At 42.4% G+C, this 23,335-nt stretch overlaps 1 protein-coding gene across 6 annotated transcripts in view; it reads left to right on the plus strand.

Annotated features, from left to right (window-relative positions):
• The window catches only part of znf423 (zinc finger protein 423), a 155,814-nt gene that overhangs the window by 125,968 nt on the left and 6,511 nt on the right, over positions 1 to 23,335 (plus strand). For all 6 annotated transcript variants that reach the window (XM_061036931.1, XM_061036930.1, XM_061036932.1 and 3 more), the window contains 2 exons: positions 13,024 to 13,155; positions 14,740 to 14,855. In XM_061036931.1, the coding sequence (XP_060892914.1) occupies positions 13,024 to 13,155; positions 14,740 to 14,855 (248 nt within the window). The remainder of the gene's footprint in view (positions 1 to 13,023; positions 13,156 to 14,739; positions 14,856 to 23,335) is intronic.

Below are 23,335 nucleotides of genomic sequence, written 5' to 3' on the forward strand. Positions count from 1 at the left end.
TTGTAAAACCCAGCTAAGGATGCAGCCAACATTCTCTCTCTCTCTCTTTTTCCTTGTTTTTCTCTCTTTATGTTCACTTTCAAGAATGGATTCCAAAAACTATTGATCTGAAGATAAATTTGCTTACAAATGGATCACTTTTGAGATTCCACAAGTCATATATGATGCAAAAAGACTTAATTCAAGTTGTATTCAGAAATCTCAATGTGAGTATTTTTTGCAATCCTGTTATTGCAGTTTTAGTATTTTGGGATTTTTAATTGTGGTCAGACAAAACAGCTAAAAGCTCTGGGAAATCTGCAAATTCTGAGTTTTTGAGACATCTCACAGATTTCTCAGTCTTTTCTTGTGTTACTCGCTCGCTCTCCCTGTCTGCCTCTGTCTCTCGCTATATATCTCCCTGTCCCTCTCTCTCTCTGGGTCCAGATGGGCAGTTTGCAGGTTAACCGGTACAGCTGGAGCTGCATTATTAGCATCCTGCTGTGAGCTCTTATTGGCTCTGCTCCTCTTCTCTTTCCTGCTCCCGTCTTCCCTCTTCTTCCTCTGGCAGCTTTAGGTGTGTTACAGTATATAGACACGCTGAAAGACGTGTAGACCAATAAGGAAGCCATAATAAATTACTCTACAGTACATACATATACATGAAACCTTAACTTTTTGAAGGTGTTAGATTTTTTTCATATTTGGTGAATTGGATGCTTTTTTTCGATATTTTTGTTGTATGAAGATGAACATTTCAGATTGTATCTAATGCTTTGCTTTTTTAATCTTAATCGAGTGTATGCTCAGGATACAGTCACCATGCAACACACTCCTACTTTGGTTGATTCGAAGCTTGATGCAAAGGTAACTTGAACGGTTAAAGATCTTGAAGACGTTTTAATCTAATCCTCTAAAATGTCTTCAAGATCTTCAACCAGTCCAGTTGCCTTTGATTCAAGCTTTGATATTACGATGACCTGGATCACTGAGAACCTACACAGACATCCTACTTTTGATTTGGTAGACTAGTGAAGAAAAAGGATATTTTCAGTAAAAGGTCAATTAAAGAAAACTCAGTGAGATGACAACCTTTTAAGCTGCTTTCTTTATAGGATGCAATGCCAAATGACAGAATGGGTGTAATGTAATGGGGGGGGGGGGGGGGGGTTACAGTTGGTGAACAAAAAATTAAGCAAATCTCTCCGGCTTTCCTCTCCAGTTTTTGTGTGTGTTTGTTTGTGTCAGCGCGTTCCTGTGTGTGTGTTAATGTTGTTGTTGTGGAATGGAGATTGGCTTTTTAGTGGTATTTGGGAGATGCAGCAGGGATAAGCCTTCTAGCTCCCTCTGACTCCCCCTGGGAGCGCAGATTAAAGAAACACACACACGCACACACACACACACAACCACACTAGTAGTAAACAGCAGGATAGGATTAGATGGAGGTAGGTAAACACACTCACACATACAAACATATTTGTTAGATTTAGCACTGAACAGGAATGAGAATTGAATCCTTAATCAACACGGCACACCTCTGCTTAACCTTTCTCCGTCAGTGTCTGTCCTGGCTTTTCACCCGTCCTGTCCTGGCTTTTCACCCTGTCCCCATTGGACAGAATAAGGACGCTTATAAAAGTTGTTAAAAAAAAAAAAAAAGGAGCTAAAAAGCGATTTAGAGAAAGGGGGAACCGTCAGGGGTGACCCCCTCTCCATCACCTTGACAACTAGATCAGAGCCTTGATTACGGTTGCCGTGGTGATTACCCTTGGAAACAGATATGCTTGCTAACCAGGTGGGGTGGGAGTGTGTGTCTGTGTGTGTAGGTGTGATTTTTTTTATTGTGTGGACTAATCTATTGCTCCATGGTGGCCTCACAGGTTTGATCCACCTTACATCTAAATCTGGCTTTTAAAAGCCTGTCGCCTTCTGGCTACGTCAAATGTGTGTGTGCAACTCCTTATATTTTTAAAGTAACCTTTAAAGGCTGCGACTAGATTATCCAGTCATGTACACAGCATATACAGTCTCTTGAAGAAAAAAAAAAGCTTTTCACTCTTTATTCAAGTAAAAACTTAAATCGTTTTTTGAAAGCTAAAAAATTCCAACTTCTATCTTTGAAGAAGGGAAGGGCATCATTACTCTCGCTACCTTGTGAACGAGTAATCAGATCACTCAGTGGTCTGCTGAGTTTTCTGCAGTGTTCTCTTCATTAGCACTGCATGTCTGCCGGACAGCTGCCTTTAAAATCTCAGTCCTGAATGAAATGACGTGTGATTGTAACATACGACTCTGTGCTAAGACCCGTCCACAAGTCTGCAGGAACAAAGTAACACCTTTGCTGTGCTTTCCTTTATGCATCTCTCCACCTTAGATGCTGTTGTACACCATGAATGATGGTGGCTTGTTCTGCAGCTCAACAGACGCCATCAGCTTGTAGATGCCTTCTCTTTTCTCAAAATTAATGGGAGCATATCTCCAGTCACCATTTTCATTATTAGCAGGCTAATATGCTCCGCTATGACATCACGACAATATGTGCTAACATAGCTAGCAAGTGGTGTGAGACTGCCTTTTTTCTGTCTCTGCTGTTTTCTCCTCCTGCTTTTGGCGCATGTGTTTAAGCATCGAACTGGTATTTCTATGACATGCAAGTTTAACGCTACATATCTAGCACTGAATGTTATTGTATTTTACTTCACTACATCACTTTTTCCTTGTCACAGCTGACAAGTTGCACTTTAAGCTAGGCATGTGGAGTGAATCATACTCAATTAATGATGTGATAAAACAAGTCCTGGAGTTATCGTACCCATCTTTACTTTTAAATACATAAGATGTAACACCAGTGGCTGAATGAAAATCATCCATAGTAAAAAATAAAAATACCTGTAATTAATTAGGGCAAGCCCTCATCCACCATAAAAGCTTTTTATGGATCCTCGTGGATGTTTACTATAGCTTTAACCAGCATCCACGCAAAAACAGCTTAACACACATACTGGTGCTGTTTATGCTCATCGAGGGGGCTGTACTGTGGTTGTGTTTAACATATGTAAACAGATGGGAGAATCCAGTGAGTGTGGAAACAAAACAGGAGGAGGGAAAAAAGAAGGTAAAACGGACAACAAAGGGAGGGAAGGAATGACTGGACGCAAGAGAAAGAGAGGTACTTCAGTTTAAATGTTATCCAAGGGAGTGGTGAGCTTCTGCATGTGTGTCTGTCTGTCTGTCTCTGTTTGTGTGTGTGTTGATGGTTTATTCACACACAGTGATTAGGCTTATTCCCTCCTGGCCACTTTCAAGCTTTCAATTAAGATTCTAAACACAAATATACTCTGCATTTATTACTCTCATCCCTGCTAACGAGCTACAAAGAGGTGTGTGTATATAAGTGTTTGTGTGTGTGTGTTTGTGTAAATGTGTGTACGTGATCCTGGATTTCTGTGTGGTTATTGGAGGAAACAGTAATTCCCCACTTTCCTGTGAAAGTCCTGAGCGATGATTTCAAGGCCAGAGCGATGATGTGTGCACCTCTCCTGTTTGAATATTAATTAAAGTCTCATTACATATGATAATACAAGACTTACATGTCAGCTGCTCGTTGTTATGGTCAAGTGCTCTCCAGATGACACTGAACATCCTGTGTTAGTGTGTTTTTCATGTGTGTGAGCAGCAGAATGCGTGGGTCTTAACTTCACTTACATGTGATGTTTTAGCTGCACTTGCTTCCTGCTGGGGGAGCCTGGCTCTGTGTTTTAAAGAGTTCAAAGAAGACAGAGGTTTAATACCTTCACTCACCTGCCATATAATACATAAAGAGGGCTTATCTTTATTCCTTACCAAAAATGGTAACATCAGTCATTTTTTTCATTGTTACTCTCTTAGTACTTCAGCTTTTTTGTATTTTCTGTTTTTGTATTTCTAGCTCTGCAGTCTTGGATTTAGAAATGTTGTAATCACTTATGTCATTTCATGGCCAGCTCAGCTTTACAAGGCAATGCCAATGCCCTCAAACCATGGCAAAACTGTATCTAACATCATCCAGAGGTAAAAAAGCTCTCATCAAACAATGTGACTATCTCTTTAGCTAGAAAGTTCATTCAATCCAGAGCGGTTGGTAAAATAGAAATGTTCCTTTTATTACGTCTGACGGTCCTTCTCTCTATGAGCTTCTTTGTCTGCTTTTATAAAGTTCATGCGTTTATTGATTCTCTTCTTTTAGTCATGTTTTTATTAACTTAATAACATGTGTTTAAAAAACAATCCTGTGTTTCCTCTGCTGCTAATCCTTTAACATCGCTAACCAAACGGCTAACGAGCTAACAACTTCAAAATGAAAAGGTGATGTACTCAATAACCAGAGAGAGAGAGAGAGATAGAGAGAGGAAGGGACATAGAAAAGAAGAGATGATGATGTATGATATGTCTGTGTGTGTCTGTGTGTTAATATGTGAGAAGGCTTTTGGCTTCTACGGGACCGAGCGCTCCAGCTTCCTACTGTTATGTAATGTGATCGGGAAAATCCAAGCTGCTAAACAAACACACACACACACACACACACACACAGACAGACAGTCTCCTTCCAAGACACACATGCACTTTTGCTCTACACAAATATGCTCAATTTATGCTTCCTTTCATGGAGCACACAAACACAGACTGGTTAACGCCATATGCCGCACTAGTCTGCCAATAGTGTGTGTGTGTGTGTGTGTGTGTGTGTGTGTGTGTGTGTGTGTGTGTGTGTGTGTGTGTGTGTGTGTGTGTGTGTGTGTGTGTGTGTGTGTGTGTGTGTGTGTGTGTGTGTGTGTGTGTGTGTGTGTGTGTGTGTGTGTGTGTGTGTGTGTGTGTGTGTGTGTGTGTGTGTGTGTGTGTGTGTGTGTGTGTGTGTGTGTGTGTGTGTGTGTTTCCACTAGAAATATGTATCACAGGATCCTTTCAGATGTGCAATGAGGAATGAAGCCGGCATTGAAAAGTAGAGGATTCAGGAGTATAACGAGAGGGACAATAGTAACATGTTGACATTGTTTTAGCCTCTCTCTCTAGTATTTTTTTTTTTTCCAGGAAGGCCATTTTCCTTTTTTTTCTCCTTTCATTATTTTTACAGTGGTTGTTCCAATAACTGGCCTTTCCTCTAGGGTGAGAGGATGATGTATTTTTTCACCACTTGACTTGTACCATCTGCAATCTCAAAAGCCAAAGATGTTGCCAATGAAGGTGCAGAGCCTTCTTTCTGTTCTGACTCTACAAACTCTGATCTTTTAGATCTCTAATGTTTGCTTTTTAAATCCATAAGATGCCTAGTAAGAAGCAATTATTTGTAGTTTTTCTTTGTATTAAATTTTTAATTATTGGATGTAATGTTGTCACGGCAGATTATTAAACTTCCATATGATTCTGGTAAAAATCAGATGTTACCAATACCTGTTTAAATACCACGGCAACACATATACAATTCCTAGGCACCAGATATTGGGTAATTTCTTTATTTTATTTCCCAAAAAATATGCAGGCATAATCCTGTGTACTATATAATTGAAATTGCACAAATGTGTTGGCAACCTTTTAGTACCGAATAAAGTGAGGGTTTTTTTCTTTTCTTTTTCTAAAGATTTGTGCCTTGATTTAAGAGACAGGACAGTCGATAGAGTCTGAAATCAGGGAGAGAGAGAGTGGGGAATGACATGCAGGAAAGGAGCTACAGGTCGGATTCCAACCCGGGCCGTCCTCTTGGAGTAACACAGCCTCTGTACGCGGGGTGTGTGCACTAACCACTACCCCAGCAGCCCCTCTAAAGTGAAGGTTTAATGGGGTTTTCTTAAGTTTTGGAACTTTTTGATATTATACAATCATTAAACTATTAGAGATTATATCCTCTTATGCATGGTATCACAGAGTGTAACCTTAATAACCTTAACAAGGTGTAAACTTTGTGTGGCTCTATGATATCTAACCTGTCACACACCTCCCTCTGACCCAGCTTCAATGTGAGAGGTACAAAACTCAGCTACATTTAACAGACCTTTTTGACCTTCTGATGTTCTAACTAGCTGTCTAACAAACCGATGAAAGACGTGCTCGAAGGCAAGAAACTGAGGCAGAAAACAGAAACTTTATTATGCTGTGGTAAATGTTAAGTATAAAGTCGTTGTGTTTCATTCTGTGGAAAAAGCAGAGATGTGTTTAGAGTTTAAGCTCCAGATTGGAGTAAATGTAAACTGTGAGGACCATAAAAGCAAAGTAAATGGTTTGAAACGAGGACGTTACAGTGGAGAGTATGGTATGATATTGTTCTGTATGAAAGTCGACGTCCTTATTGAGCTGCATGTTTAAAACCCACACGACGCACGAGGAGTAAACAAACGATGAAAATATTAACAATTACCTCACAGAGAGAGAGTGATGGAAACAGAGAGGGAAAACAGAAGATGAGAGGAGGGAGGGAGAATGTGTGTGGGTGTTAGGTACTCGCGGGACCTCAGCACTGCAGCATTCTTTCTCTCTCAGTGTGTGTGTGTGTGTGTGTGTGTGTGTGTGTGTGTGTGTGTGTGTGTGTGTGTGTGTGTGTGTGTGTGTGTGTGTGTGTGTGTGTGTGTGTGTGTGTGTGTGTGTGTGTGTGTGTGTGTGTGTGTGTGTGTGTGTGTGTGTGTGTGTGTGTGTGTGTGTGTGTGTGTGTGTGTGTGTGTGTGTGTGTGAGAGAGAGAGAGGGTGAGTAAAGGTGGGGGCACTCTTGGGACCCCTCCAGCACTGCAGCAGGTTGTGTGTGTCTGTGCGTGAGTGTGTGTGTGTGTATTCTCCAGCCCCCACACTACCAATGGGTCAAGCTCACTCCCCCCTTGCTTCAGCCCCCCCACCCCTGGTTGCCATGGAAACACACCTTGAGCGAGCCCCCTAGAGAGGTGCATACTCCTCCTCGTTCCGTCCACTGCTCTCTTCTTTGCTGCACTCTTTCTTTCACCCAACGCCTCTGTTGCTCTCCCCTCTGTCCGTCCCATCATCCCTCACTCCATCCCTCCCTCTACAGTCATTCTGTCTCTCTGTCTCTCTCGCTCTCTCTCTCTCTCTCTCTCTCTCTCTCTCTCTCTCTCTCCCTCTCTCTCTCTCTCTCTCCCACTCTCTCTTTTTCTTGCCACCTCTCCCTTGCTGTCCTCACCATCAATCGCCTGGCTTGGTTTACGGCCTCTACGCCGCAAGGGACCATACACTCACACACACACACACACACATACATGTTCTGCCACTCCTTCATGCGCACACACTTACCCTCACAGATTTTGGGGATGGAGGGGGTTGACAGGAGTATGGAAGGGCAGTAATGGGGGGTAGACACCCATGGGACCTCCATGCAGCCAATACAGACACAGAGAGGAGGAGGTTCAGGTTTGTGGGGGCTCTGCACCCAAAGGAGTTTTGCAGCCAAGACTAAGAAAGGGTTAAGAGGTTTGTGTGTGTGTGTGTGTGTGTGTGTGTGTGTGTGTGTGTGTGTGTGTGTGTGTGTGTGTGTGTGTGTGTGTGTGTGTGTGTGTGTGTGTGTGTGTGTGTGTGTGTGTGTGTGTGTGTGTGTGTGTGTGTGTGTGTGTGTGTGTGTGTGTGTGTGTGTGTGGAGGCACCCTAGGGATCCATCCCCCAGCACAAACCAAGGAGCTCATTTATGTTCTGCAGAGGTCTGTGATGAGGCCAGCATGAAAATGTTTTGTGTGTGTGCGGGGGGGGTGTTTGTGTGTGTGTGTGTGCGTGCATACATGCATGTGACTGTTGTATGTGTGTGTCACAGGGATGATGCCACCTGGTACCTCTCCTCTGGTCAATTAGTAGAGAGAGAGAAAGAGGTGGGTAACGAGAATGGTATGCCATGTGTAATGTGGTGTGTGTCTGTGTCTTTGTGTGTTGATTGTGAAATTGTAATGATGAGTGTGACTGCAGTGTGGACTACTGTGTGTGTGTCCGCCCTCCCTCATTCACAGATTTCATTACATTCTGTCTTCACATTATTTCAGTTTCCTCTTTCTCTCCAATATTTCCTCTCTGCCTCTCTCTGAGGTGAAATCTCATCAGTAATTCTACAGATCCGCAGCAGCCACCCTCCAATTACCTTTTTATTTGTGTGTGTGTGTGTGTGTGTGTGTGTGTGTGTGTGTGTGTGTGTGTGTGTGGGGGTGGGGGGGGGGGCTCAGTTTAGCAGAAAGATAGGTTTGGAGTCAGGCCAAGCTCTCTCTTCCTCACCGTCATATTTAAAAGCTGCTTTTTCTCGATCTTGTTCCCCGTGTCTGTCAGCCTTCCTCTCCGATGTGTTGTTTGAATGCTGTTACTGGTTGGTTCTGCTGCCCACTGTGACAATAATAACACACCATGAAATGTTCATGTCAATTAAAAGCAGAATAGGTATCGGTAACACTTTAAAGTAGAGTTTTCATAAAGTCCATGAAGAAAACCCATGGTCAGGTGTTATACTCCATGTGGAGAAATGAAGGAAATTGTCTTAACTAGTGCCCTGCTTGCCACATTAGTTGGCATAGCAACCAATCATGAACAGCCAGGTGTGCATTATGGGGATTGTCAGCACAGCAGGAACATGTCTTGGACTAATCAGACTGGTCATTCTTTTACTTTCTACAAAAATCTGATAATGTTTTACGATAATTAGTGTTTGAAAAGAGGGAGAGATTTTTAAAAGTATTCAAAGATTGTTCCTTAAGATTGTTTTCTAAAAAAGGAAATTAACTTAAGGCATAACATTGTCCACAAACTTGCTCTGATGTGCATTAAAATGCAGAAAAACTTTCTGTTATGTGATAACTGGGAGACCTAACCTTCACCCTGCCTCTCTATCTCCCTCTCTCTCATCCCTCTCTCCCCTGTGTTCTCCGTCCCAGCCTAGGCCTCCCAGGGTTATGTGTATGTGTGTGCTCGTGTGTATGTGTGTGTGCGCGCTGGTGGATCAAATGCACTCTGTGAGACAAAGCGTAACAGCAGGATGCTCTACGACTCTGTCATCTCACTATGGGTCACACACACACACACACATACACGCTCACACATTCACGCACACACACACACACACACACGCTCACACACGGCCCGGGTCTCAGAGGGAGACAGCATACAGAGACTGCAGTCCCCACACACACTGATCAAAACAATGTATTTGTCACAAAAGAGAACTCTTTCATGGGACACACACACACACACACACACACACAGGCATTGGAGGCCTCTCTCCATGCCCTTGTTCCGGACAGCCCAATTATCTCTCTGCACCTCACTGTTCTCCCCTCAATTCTCTCTCTGTCTCTCTCTCATCCTGTTTCTCTTTCTGTCTCTCTTTTCCCCATTTTTACCTCAGGTTAGTCATTCATCACCTGGAGCCTCTTTTTCACTTACCCTATATTTGATTGACTGTTAATTAGTTTATTTTTGTTAAACTCACCGCTTCAACTTTTGAAACACAAATAAAGGACATTTTTGCACTAAATAAATGCTGAAACCAAACCACTCCAATCAAAATGAAATGTAATCCGATGCAAACAAAAATGCAATTTAATAGATCATTCACAGTTTCTTATCCAAGGTTTTTTGTAATGTGAGGATTTGTTGCTTTCCTATGCAACGTTTTTCCCCACACACTCCTGAAAATGTAAAGGAAATTTCAGTGTTGCTTGTTCATGCATGTACTTCACAGTGCGAGAGAATCACTATCAGACTGAAGGGGGGGAGGGTCATCTCAGGAGGCAGAACATGACGTAAAAAGGACGTCGCTGAAATGGTGGCCAAGTAGAATCCTATGCTGTGATTTGTCTTTGTGACAACTTTGTCTTTGTGGCCTTACTGCAGGAAGTTGAACATATTCATAGTATCAACAAAAGAGCAGTGGAGAGCATACTAGCAGACAGAAAAAAATAATGAAGCAGTGTCCTCAGTCATCCTCTCCTCCATTTTCTGAATATTTCCCCCTGCCTTATCACATCAGCTCAAACTGACTTTACACAGAATATTTGGGGCTTTCAAATTGAAGATGTAGTTGTTGTGTTTACACATCCAGCTCACCACAAAGATTCAGGACGTTTTCAGGAGTTTTGTAAATATGTGAAGAGAGCTTATGCTAAATATTTTGGTTTTCAATTGTTGCCTACAGATGATCTGAAATGCCACCTTTACCTGGTACTAGTGCCATTGATGATTTTTTTATTCACCCAACGAAAACTTAAAAACCATCTCAACTTTTTGTCAGTGAAGATGTTAAGATCCACCTTTACTGTACATGTTCACAATGATGTGCCTTTTACTCAAAAGTGACCACATTGTCTGATCCTGGAGGCGTGGGAGAGTTTGAGCCACCTTCTGAAGAGAGAGTTACCCCTACTGAGGGCAAGAGCTTTTAAGATGGCTTTAGAGAACCCTAACACACACACACACACACACACACACACACACACACACACACACACACACACAGTGACTACACTGAGATCCCTCAAATATCGCATTACATATACACACTCTCTCTCTTTGTCTATTGTATGATTGCGTCATTCTTTTACAAAGACAAGCCAAATGTACAAGATGACTAAATTATAAAACATGACAATTGATTAAACTGGTGGTGCTGCACACTCCTCTCTCCCTCTCTCTCTCTCTCTCTCTCTGTCTGTCTGTCTCTCTCTCTCCCTCCCTCATCCTCTCTGTGTGTCTCGCTTCATGTGACTCTCTCCTGCTGTTTCAATCTCCTAGTAAATGATAATGAACCTCTATCTGTCTCAGTGTGCCTCGGACACACTGGCGCCCCTCACAACCTTGCAGCCTTTGAGCTTTCTGTGTGTGTGTGTGTGTGTGTGTGTGTGTGTGTGTGTGTGTGTGTGTGTGTGTGTGTGTGTGTGTGTGTGTGTGTGTGTGTGTGTGTGTGTGTGTGTGTGTGTGTGTGTGTGTGTGTGTGGACATGGGATGTTTCGGGATCGGGACCGTGGAGCATACCATCTCATCCATATAAGCTCATGTGGCACCCACCATGCACAGACACACACAAACACGCACACTGCTATTGAGGTGGGATTAGGGCACCCTTGTGTGGGCCTTTGAGGCAAGGAGGGATAGGAATCTTTGTGTGTGTGTGTGTGTGTATGTGTGTGTGTGTCTGTGTTAGTCAGTATGGGTGTCATGGATGTATGATTGAAGACGTTATTAACCCTGCGATCCCCTGCAGCTCTGCAGCTGAAGTTCTGCTGTGTGTGTGTGTGTGTGTGTGTGTGTGTGTGTGTGTGCGTGTGTGTGTGCGTGTGTGTGTGTGTGTGTGTGTGTGTGTGTGTGTGTGTCTGCAGACATACAGGACATGAGATAAGTGACGGAAAGGGAAAAAAAGACATCTCTGATTCAGTATGTGTATGCATGTTTTTATGTGTTTGTGTGTGTGTGCATGTGTGTGTTTGCCACTCCACAAGGGGTCACAGATTGGCCCACAGAAGACACCATCTGATGTCTCCAGGCTGCACAGTCCTATGGTGTGCGTGTGTGTGTGTGGCCCCTCACTGTGTGTGTGTTTGTGTGTGTATGTGGGTGACCGGGGTATTGGTCCTGTATGGTACAATGATGATAAGGACAACAGGCGGGAGACCTAAGCCCCTAGAGGTGCAAGTGTGTGTTTATTACACCCACCTTTCATCTGGCCTTCCACCATAGGTGCAGTGATGTCACTCACACCTTCTTAAAATAAACACACACACACACACACACACACACACACACACACATAGATATTGGTAGAATCCTAAATGAGAACAAGAAGGGAAAGAGGCCTGGTCTTGATGAAGGTATACCTGGTTATAGTTGAGTCTCTGTCAGTGTGAGGTGCTCGTTACATAAAAATGACAACACAAAAAAGGTGAAGCAGAGGGTGGGGGAAGAATAGTTTATGTGAGGAGAGGATGAGAGGTTTGAATTGGATCCCTAAAAATGTATAAGGAAGTGATGGACCAGAGGAATGATGAGGGGGGCCTGGAGGGAGGAATGGGCAAAGTGAGGGGATGAACGAGTGACTGCAGTGGGTGAAGGCGGATAACAAGGACAGAGGGAAGGATGACTATAGGAAGGGTAGATCATCTATGGCCCCGGTGGGGAGGACAGGCAATTACCAGTTGGGGCCGTCATGGCACTGGGACTGGTGTGTGTGTGTGAGTGGGAGAGCAAATGAGGGAGAAAGAAAACGTGAAGGGAGAGGAGGGGGGGGGGGGGGGGGGATTCAAACTGTATTATAATTCTGTCTAAACAAGTTAAATAATCATCATTTATCAAAGTTAAAAGATGCTTTTGTCAATAATTTTGGAGAAATCAGAATTCATTTTGTGTCTAGTTTTCAATTATTCATATTTCATAATACAGACACAAAGGGTGGTTTCACACTAGTGACCCGGGCCTGGATCAGAGTACGCTTGACCCTAAAGTCTGGTTTATTCGATCAGTGTGAACACAAAAGTACTGTACTGGACTCTTACTGTACTCAGGTACTGTGCCAGAGACGGCTTAAAAAGGTGATCTCGGGCACGATTCATGTGTCTTCGAGTACGGTCTGCAGGAGATATGAACCGTGCTTAAACAAGGAAGTGGACCGCTATATGATGTCATTCTAATCGGTTCTTGCCGCTTCAGAAACCGCACAGCGCGGGCCCGTTTTGTGCTCTGAGCTGCACGGTAGTTGTGGAAGTAGAAAGAGGGTGATGATGTCTCAGAAATAAATAAAACCTCCACAGTTAGCAGGACGGACAATCGTGCCTAATGTTAAAACGCCCTTAGTGAAGGCACTTCATATATTCCAATTCATATTCCTGCCATGGCAGTAAAGTTAACAAGTGCAGTCTTTCTTTAGTGACCAGTATTTTCTGTATTATCGTTGACATTTCTTTCACACATCAGTTTATGATAAACCACTGTCTGACATATGTGTATAAGACATCTGTTGTGAGTGTTGTGTTAATAATAAAACATGTCACATGTTACTGTTTCTTCATGTTGCTTAATCCAGCCCACACATGCGTTTCTGTCTCCTATTTGCAGAGGAGGGCATCAATCACGAGTGCAAGCTGTGTAACCAGATGTTTGATTCACCTGCCAAGCTGCTCTGCCACCTGATAGAGCACAGCTTTGAAGGCATGGGAGGTACCTTCAAGTGTCCCGTCTGCTTCACAGGTGAGAGACAGACACGCGCAAACACACATTCACCTTCAAGGACAGAGGCAAAAAGAACTGTTCACAAGTCTCCTCTCTGCTTTGCATTTAAAGCCGATACACATATGTGAACATCCATCATATATCACAAATGAAATATAGATGCTTTAGGTTAACACATGAACACTGTAAGACTAATTTGCATTTTATTTATGTTACATGAATAAAGACCCAAAGGGTTTTAACCTTACCAGCCAGGTGTTTATGATTCTTATTAAAGCCACAAACTGAAATAAAATCAATAAAATGTGTTAACCGCACGTTCTTTAAGCACCAAACTGCTCACATCTTTTTGCTTATTTGGTAGAAAATGCAAGATCTGAGGAAAGAGGGTAAAAGTGTACACTTCCCAAGAGGACATTTGTCTTGGAACACGGCTGGGGTCTCTCGCTTCACATTAAAAAAGATCACAAAAACTTGAAAAGCGCTTGACACGATACTAGACATTTGCTTCACATAAAAACACCTTGAGGTTAATATGGCAGATGAAAACAAGGTTTGCACTTAAATCTTCCCAGGCATCAGCTCCAGCACGTGTTGTGGCTGGAAAATGGCTCTCCCTGGGATACCTGCGTCATGATACATTGAGTAACAGTGCTTTAATGGCTGTGAAGTTTTTTTCTCAGTTTTGGCTCTACAGTAAGATAACATTAGGAATATTCATTGTTTTAACATTTCTAACTGGGGGAGTAATATTCCAGCAGGGTGCTTCTGCTAAAGGAGAACTAGAAAATCCTCTGCGTGTGCAGAGTTCAGCTCAGTGCAATGCAGTAACTCCTCCAAACAGGACACATAACAAGTACCTTATATATCTGAAATCCACTGGGGGACCTGAACAAAATGCTGGATGATCAAATTAGGCCCAAGGCGTTCAGAGTTCACCTCCACACCTACAATATTAAACTCAGTCTGCACCGCCTCTCTCCATCCCTGTACCCTTTCTTCCTGCATCCCCTCTCTCTCTCTCTCTCTCTCTTTCCCCCGTCACTTCATCACTTCCCTTCCCTCCACGTGTTGTTGTGTTTGTCTTGTGTTGTGTGCCCCCACTACCCACCCCCCAGGTACACAGCAGCCCTTTAAACTTTAACTCTATTCCTTTGTGGCTTATGAATTAGTAAGATGGGCACCACTCCTATGGGGGGGCTGAATAATTCAACACACAGACACACACACACACACACACACACACACACACAGTGAAATCCAAAAGTTTACTGAAACAAAGAGGGGGAGAAAGAAAAAAAGAAAAAAGTGAGTGAGACAACACTGGAGCGGAAGTTAAAAAAAGAAGAGATAATTTATTGATAAAAATCACAAGGTCTGCAGAGGGGAGCTCTTCCTGTTTCCTCTCATTCCTTCTCTTGCACCCTTCTGTATTTTCTTTGTATCTCGTACATTCCCTCCTTTACAGTCAACCAGGTATTTTCACTGTTTTAATTTTTTTAGTCTGTAAAATTTAAGACCTGCAGTCCTGGTAAGCATTGGCTGATCCTTTTCCTCTATAGTCAATCTAACTGGTGCTGTATTTGTTGTTGTTTTTCTCAGTGTTTGTGCAGGCCAACAAGCTCCAGCAGCACATTTTTGCCGTCCATGGCCAGGAAGACAAGATCTACGACTGTTCCCAGTGTCCGCAGAAGTTCTTCTTTCAGACAGAACTACAGGTAGGTCACCTCTTCTCCGTCTGTGTGTTGAACCTGACCAGAATGTGTTTATTTGTAAAGAGTGGTTCTTGCATGGATTTAGAGATCTGTGCAGGGCCTGACACACACTGTAGTAGTTGGACTTGTGCCCAAGAAGGTTTGTATTAGTATTCTTAATTTAAATATGAAAAAACAATCTTCTGGCAAAGACCTGAACAGCCAATCTGTAAAAACACTCCCTCCCTTTTTCAAACGTGTCCATTAATCTCTCAGTGTACAGTCACTCTCTTTAGAATCTCCTTCCAAACTTCTCGCATACTTATCTATTTTTTAAATCAGAATCCCTTAATCTACTGTAAATCTCTTTATTTATACCTTCACCCTCTCTCTTTCCATCTCTCCTCATGAGGTCTGAGCAGGGTTCTGGCAAGCTTCATGTCATTAAGGTTATAAGTCACCCAAGAGTGGGTCCTGGGCCAGCTGTGTCCAGGTCTGTGATGATGTAAACCCCCTTGTCCTCCTCCGTTTTTTTCCTCCTCCTCGTCTCTCACAGTCTTTTGGCACCAAACTAGTAATCTACAAAATCTGCAGGTCAAACATCAGCCCTTTTTGAAGGTGAAATCTGTCGCTAACTTTCCTCAGACGTTTGCTAAATTAAACAGAGGTCAATGTTAAAGGTTGCAGAAAGCTTCTTTGGAAGATTTTGTGAAAGCGTGAAGTTTATATGAAAACCAATATGAAAAATATCAGTGTATGTACTCACTTGAAGCTGCTATTCTATAATAATTTGAATAAAATACCATCAAAAACAGGACATCATTAAATCTGCAAATAAATAATGAATTGTCCAGTAAAACATCTTTGGCCATGACCTTGCAGTCTAAATGTATAAAAGGTCGATCTTGAAAGGACTCAGTCAAGTTTGCGCCAAACAACGATGTTGAATCACTTATTCAGTCAATGATATTTTTATTAAATGAGTCTGTCATTACAAGATATGTGTGCTGGTGTTCTGTCGACATGTCCTGCTCTAGAGGCTTTCTGTATCTCCCGTCAAATAATGCTAGCAGTCCATAATAACTTATACTAATTCACTAATCACTCCATATGCATTGTCAGAGTTTGGGGAGCAAGTATTGGTACTCTGTTACTAAAGATTTAGGGTGTAGCGTATCTCGATTGATGCATTTCCCCCCCGGTACAGATTCACTTCATAATACACCACTACTCGCTTCATTTGTACTCTGAGGAAAAGGGAAGCTTGTTTTGATAACCCTTAACTGAACATGTTACCTATAATTTTAGAGGAAGCATATCTGGATAGATGAAAAACCCTATCAAGTAATGTTCCCTGTACTGTGCTGAGCTGCTCGACAGCACATCTCGATTGGTCGCACTATTCAATAGAACACCCACAGTTGGTTTAAAATGTAAAAAGAGACGAAAACTCTGCTAAAGAAATTAGATAAGGGATATTTTTCTGAATCCATAGGCCTAGCCTGCACACTGAAATACACACATACACACACACACTACCCCTCACATACAAAGTGGCAGTGATGTAGGGCCGGAGGTGGTGGGCATATGGCTGACCAGTCCATTTAACAGCAGGGTGACTGCTGGACCCTGTCGGTTAATGTCCACACACAGGCACCACTCACAACTCACACACTCCTGCTCACCTCCACACTCATCTACATTCACACACACAGTGGGTGTATCGTACACAAAACATCCCACACCCTTCCTCTTTATACACTCCATCCAAGATGACTCCTAATGCTTGTTTAATACAACTCCACTTTGTCTCTAGAAATGTAGATCAAAATATCTGTATGTTTTGTCAACTGAAGGTTTTCCTTACATTAAAACATTGCAGAATGCGAGGCTGTCATGATTATCTATATTTCAATCATTGTTCCATATCATCAGTGTTGTTTTAATGATCAAAAGTATCAAAAAGTACTGATATTTTCAAAAACTACATCTAATTCATAAGACAGGTGCAGAGTAGAAGAATGAATCCATCATTCAGTCCCCAAACATTCCCAGAAGTATGTCTGCATTTTAGCAAAAGAAAAAACTGAAATTTTCAAATCTTTATTGCCTAGGATTCTAGGAAATTCTTTTTTTTGTTGCAGTGGCATCAAAACAGCTCTCGATATTGTTTTTTTTTTGTTTTTTTTAATTCTGGTATCGAGAAAACCCGTGTTAAGGGAAATCAACTACCAGCATTCTTAGGCCTCGTGTCCACCTAGCGTTTTTTCTACTGTATGACCGACACTGCTCCGTTACTTTTTACTGCATGTTTTATATTTGAGATAATTTATATCCTGATCAGACACGCAGTGAGGAGGATGTGGGTACAAGACACGATCCATAGGAGGCGAAAGTAAAGGGAATATCAAACATTTGGAAAAGAGCGCAGGTGACGTCAACAGCGCCTATCTGAAAAGTTGAAAGATTCTCAACTTGAGCGCTCGGAGCGGCCACAAAAAAAAAAACAGGCAAAGCGCTTGGAAGAAAAAACACTGCGCTTTTACTGCTGCAAACGCTCTCTACTCATTGAAACAATTGAAAACAGACGCTGGCGCTCAGAAAAAAAACGCTAGGTGGATACGGGGCCAATTAAGTCAGTTTTTCAGAAAAGAAAAAGAAAAACAATGGTGTTATTTATTCAGCTGCTGTAAACAGTAGACTGTGTCTCATTCAGGCTCATAAAAAGTCTTATGTGAGCTAAAATATTTAAATTAAATGTGATAGAGTCAAGCGTAACATGAAAGTTTTTTAGAAATGTCTGAGAGAAAGTAGATTATATAACTTAATTAGTCAACAATAAACAGCAATTTTTTTTCCTCAAATGTACACTCAGCAGAGTTTAGTGAGGTCAGACAAGTTTAATTCTGTTGTTTTCATTTCTGCTAAGTTTAGCTCAGTTCAACTTTTTCTTATCCCCCAGCTCCTTGTGCTTCTTCCTCGTTGGCTGATATACTCTGGCTATATCCATCTTGTTACTCTTTGGTCCTGGCCCAAGTGTGTCCATGTATGTGTGTGTGTGAGTGTGTGAAAACTTGCAGCCCGAGCCTGACCTGCCACAGCTCCATTGCCCCATGGGAGGGCTCTCTAAGTGGGCTAGACAGAAAGGCTGACTGGAGGAGATGGAGAGCTACAACCATGGAGGTTAATGTCACTGCTAGCGCATGTGTGTGAGAGTGTGTGTGTGTGCTTGTGTGTAAAGTAGATGCATCTGCCAGAGAAAGTGGAATGGGGTAATTTGTGCGTGTTTTAATGAGGTGCGGATGGATGAAGAAGGCTGGTTGGCCAGCTAGAAAAGGCTTTGGCCTCTTTCAACCCCCTCAGAGGGACCATATGATGTCCAGCTCACTCTCTCTTCCTCTCTCTCTCTCCCTTACACACACACCCAAGGGCCTCTGCTGCATGGACACGTCGCTGCATCATCCTCTCTCCCTCCTGATTGCACTCTTTCTGTCTCATCTTCATCTCTCCCTCAGCATACAAAGACCTTCACTTTCTGCCTCCCGCCCTCTTTATCACTTGCTTTTACCTTCATATCAATCTTGTGCACATCCATACCACAAATTTTCACTTTCTCTCTTCCTGTCTCTCTCCCTCCTCTAGTTCTGTCTTCCTCCTTCTCTCCGACTCCCCCCTGTCTGTCCCAGAAGAACCAGCCCCTATGCATATTTTAGCCCCTCTCCTCTCTTCCTCTCTTCTGTGCCTCTCCCCAGTGCCCCATAAATAGTGCAGACGTAAGCTGGTAAATAAGAGATGTTTTGGTGTGTGTGCATGTGTGTGTGTTTGTGTGTAAATAAGAAATGCTGTGGCCCTGATCCTGGTCCTTCTGGATTCTTCTCTCTCTGCCTTTACTCCCAAACTCTACACACAACTTATCGTATTCTCTCAATGTCTCTCAAAAAAATGTTCCTTATTTACCAATTAGCATAATAGTAGAAAAACTTTGCCTACACGTTTTCAGAAAAATCAAATCTAATGAGCAAAAGTACACGATTCCCTCTATTTAACCAGCCCCCAAATATCTCCTGCATGTATTGTCTCAGGTTTGTTGGAGTTGTTTACGTCCTCTGAAAGTGAACCCGGTTTGAAAAAGTCATCCCACTCTATAGAAGCTCGCCCTCTTTCCCATGTTACATTTTTTTTAGATTCTTCTGAAGCCCCAAGGGGGTGCTATACTGCAGCTTCTGCCCCCAATGCTTCCTCCATGCGCTCACTCCATCTATCAATCTTTCAATTCTCCCCAGTCATCCCTCCTTTTTTTTCTGCCTCTGCGTCCATCATGGAACAGGATTTCCTTTAGCTTTAGTAAATATTTAATCACAGCTGGATGGATGGATTGTTGGTCAGATGAATACATGGACGGTTGTGTTATTTCGGTGTGGGGCTTTGTGTACGTTTGTGTGTTGACTACCTCTGAAGAATCTTCCTCCTTTGCCCGTGTCCCAGAGGTGTTGAATATTTGAGAGTTGAGTGTGCATATACAACCAGAAACATGAGCACAGATCATTTCCTTCATATAGACGTGGTTAAAAGAACATGAAGTGTACACAGTATGGATGCATAAATGAAGGTATGGACTGACTAACAGATGGAAAACGAGGAGATGTACAAACAGATATAAAGCGAGGGCTTAACAAATACACAGCTAGACAAAAAGGCAGACACCTGCAGTATAATTTATATACAACAAACAATAAACAATTTGCTTTTACATTTCATCACAGTGGGACCACTTTCTATCATCAGAGCGTCCACATTAGCATCGTGTTATTATCTGTATGCAGCCAGGATATGATATCTCCTCAGCAGGTAGTGTGTGGTGTACATACCTGCTAGATGGAAGAAATAAAAAAAGCTTTCCCCTCAGAATGAAAGTAAGCTTTGAAGACTTTCCAGTGCCTGTGGTTGTGATCAGGGTGAAGTGTGTGTGTGTGTGTGTGTGTGTGTGTGTGTGTGTGTGTGTGTGTGTGTGTGTGTGTGTGTGTGTGTGTGTGTGTGTGTGTGTGTGTGTGTGTGTGTGTGTGTGTGTGTGTGTGTGTGTGTGTGTGTGTGTGTGTGTGTGTGTGTGTGTGTGAAACAAGCTGTGTTTAGTAGTCTGTCTGTGAATAATGTTGTCTTTGTCTGAAGAGGCTCACCGTCTGCCTCTAACTGAATTATGGAAAGGTGTGGATGTGGCTGAACTGGCAATAGGGTTTATCCATGAGTGTTTGTGTGTCTGTGTTCACCAAAGTCTGGCTGTTGCAGTCAGATGTGAGTGTTGTGTGAAATCACATTGTGTACTCTCTGATCCATGTATTCTTTGGCTGTGTGTGTGTGTGTGTGTGTGTAGATGTGTGTGTGTGTGTGTGTGTGTGTGTTTGTGTGTGTGTAGATGTGTGTGTGTGTGTGTGTGTGTGTGTGTGTTTGTGTAGGTGTGTGTATGTATGTATGAATTTGATCCGTAGATCCCTGTGGCGTTCCAGGGGAGCGCACTCAGCTGCCCCAGCACTCACTGGGAGACTCTCTGTTATTAGAATGGGGACCTGGGACACACACATACACACACACACACACACACACACACACACACACACACACACACACTCTTACCTCCCTTAATCCCAGGACTTGAAGGTATTTGCAGCCAGGGAAGACAGACAGAAACAAAAACAAAAAAACAAAAAAATCAAAACAAAAGAGAGAAGCTGGCGAGATGGAGAGAGAGTGTAAACCATCCAGCCTTACCTGATACAACAACAACTACTACTTCCACTGTATCAGTGCTTAATGTGACCAGCTTTACTAGAAGTATCTTCTCTTTTTACAGAGCATCATAAAAAAGCCAATTACTGTACATTGGCAATGGTAAAAATAATAAGATACATGTAATTTTACTCTCTGCATGTACACATCCTCAGTCTTGGTGGACGTTTCTTTCCTCTGACCACCTAAGGAAATATACAAATTGTGCCCGTGACAAATTGATCCACACTGAGAATGCAAAGCACATTCTATTCTGGTTGGATTTGAATTAAAAAAAGAAAATCACAATGTGGGCCCTGTTAATCATCTGGAAATATTACAATTAATTGTGTGTGTGTGTGTGTGTGTGTGTGTGTGTGTGTGTGTGTGTGTGTGTGTGTGTGTGTGTGTGTGTGTGTGTGTGTGTGTGTGTGTGTGTGTGTGTGTGTGTGTGTGTGTGTGTGTGTGTGTGTGTGTGTGTGTGTGTGTGTGTGTACGTGTGTACGTGTGTACGTGTGTACACCTACGTGTGTTTGCGTTTGTGCTTTGAGGACGTCACCACCAGAAAACAGTGAGAGAGAATGAGGGGGGGAGAGGGAGGGTAAAATGAGTCTAAAGTCACTTGTTGCCTTGATGTAAGGTGGAGGCACACATAGGCAGATGCATGGAGACAAAGACAGCCTGAGTGAGATAAAGAGGGGGACACAGATGAACAGAATTGGGGACGGATACAAAAGGAATGACACAATGTGAGCCAGCACCTGGAGGGTTTCTAACAGCTTGGACCATGTTCCTGTCATTTGGTTTGTGTGTGTGAGCGTGTGTGACAGGTGAACACAGGCAATGTGTCACAGAACAGGACAGACTCTGCATGGCTTTCTATCAGCCCTGCCAAAAAAACACGGCACACACACACAAAAACACTACATCTCATCACATCAACAACTGAAAAATACAAGTCAGTCATTTGTGTGGCACTGTATAAAGATTTTAGAACAGTGGTACTCTTAGTTCAACTATTAGGTTTTTTTATTCTCGTTGAAACATACACAAGAAACTTGTTTCAATATTTTGACCTGTACTTTAAAGGATCAGTGTGTAGGATGTGTGTGTGCCATCTAGCAGTGAGGGTGCAGGTGGAAAACGTTTCTTATCAACCTTCTTTTCCTTTCTTTTTAAAATGAGACCAGACAGAAACCTTCCTTCTCTCATTACTAATACACCTGTGGTTGTAAAAATCATTAAAAATATTGGCAAGGCAAACTCCAGAACCAGTACAATGATTCTTTAAAACAAAAACAAAAAAAACATACTTCTGGAGATCACATTCAATGTTTGCCAATATATCTCTCTTAGTCATGAACACTGATAATGAAATGTAATGTCTTATTGTATCCTTTTTTTTTTCAGACAGACGAGAAGATATTTAGTTTTCTGCCTACAAGAAAACTTGATTACACACTTAAAATGTTTGGTAAACTAAGTGATAAAAGAATCTAAGTTGACAATCCAATAAATCAGTCGTCAAAAGAGGAATTTATGGAGGGCATTTAGAGCAAAGATTAGATAAACATTTTGGTCATCATATTTGTTGATATCCCTTCTTAATGAACTTCTAATCATTAAAGTGAGTCACAAATACCCATAAACACATGATTTCACTTTTTGGTTGACACGTTCTTCAGATGAACTCATGCACATACAGAACATTTTACAGTCTCTGCTCTCACTTTGTCACTAAAATCTTCATCCATCTTAGTCCAACTACTCCAACATCCCCCCCAAACACACACACACACACACACACACACACACACACACACACACACACACACACACACACACATTTTATGTCTCAAACTACTGATTCTTGCTCTTACCTTCTCTCATCCCTATCCTCATCCATGATCTCTCTGTTTTTTTTCTTTTTGCCTTTCTGCCAGTTTAGGGTGCATGGTAATCAAAAAAAGCAGGCCCCCATGGGACTCATGGGGATCGGGCGTGTGCAGTAATATGACAGTGACACGGAAAGCTAGCACGCTCTGCTGAGTTGTGAGCTCATGTGTGTGTTTGATGGATCATGTCTGCGCATTTATTTGTTCATCTGTAACCTTTAAGCACGTTTTTTATTTACTATTGTCTGCCTGTTATTTTACATGTTGCAGTGTGAGTGTGTGTGTGTTACATATTATACATTCAGATTATTCCTGTATTTTTAGGACTTAGTTTTTTTTTATGCTTGTGAGTGTGTTTGTGTGTCTTGTCACCCATGTCTGCAGGCTCCAGTCATCATCTGTCACTAAGCTTCACAGTCTACAAGGACCACATTCCTCTTTCCTGAGAGTACTGCACTGTTTGTATGTGTGCATGTTTGTGTGTATGTGTGAGGGACAGAATGTGTGCAAGATCATTTTTTGTGAGCATATACCCACATTTTTTTTTTCGGCTTTGACACAAACGTCATATGGGGAATGATAGGTTATTTGTGCTGCAGGTGAGGTCACTTCCTAGTTTGTGTAACAAATTCCAGCAGGGAGCCCTCACCTCTGCTGTGAATCTGGTGATGATCCATGTGTGTGTCTGTGTGTGTGTCCTTCATGCTGTGAGTGTATTTTCAGTTGTGTTTACTGGTCCAAACCCGGCTGTTTGGGCCAGTAGCAACAGGAGAGGGGAAGTCCCCTCAGAGAAAGAAAGGGGGGGAGGACAACTCCAAACAGGACATGATCAGAGAGGTCACCCTTGGC

The sequence above is a fragment of the Labrus mixtus genome, chromosome 4 (genome assembly GCF_963584025.1).
Source record: "Labrus mixtus chromosome 4, fLabMix1.1, whole genome shotgun sequence".
Classification (NCBI taxonomy): Eukaryota; Metazoa; Chordata; class Actinopteri; order Labriformes; family Labridae; genus Labrus; species Labrus mixtus.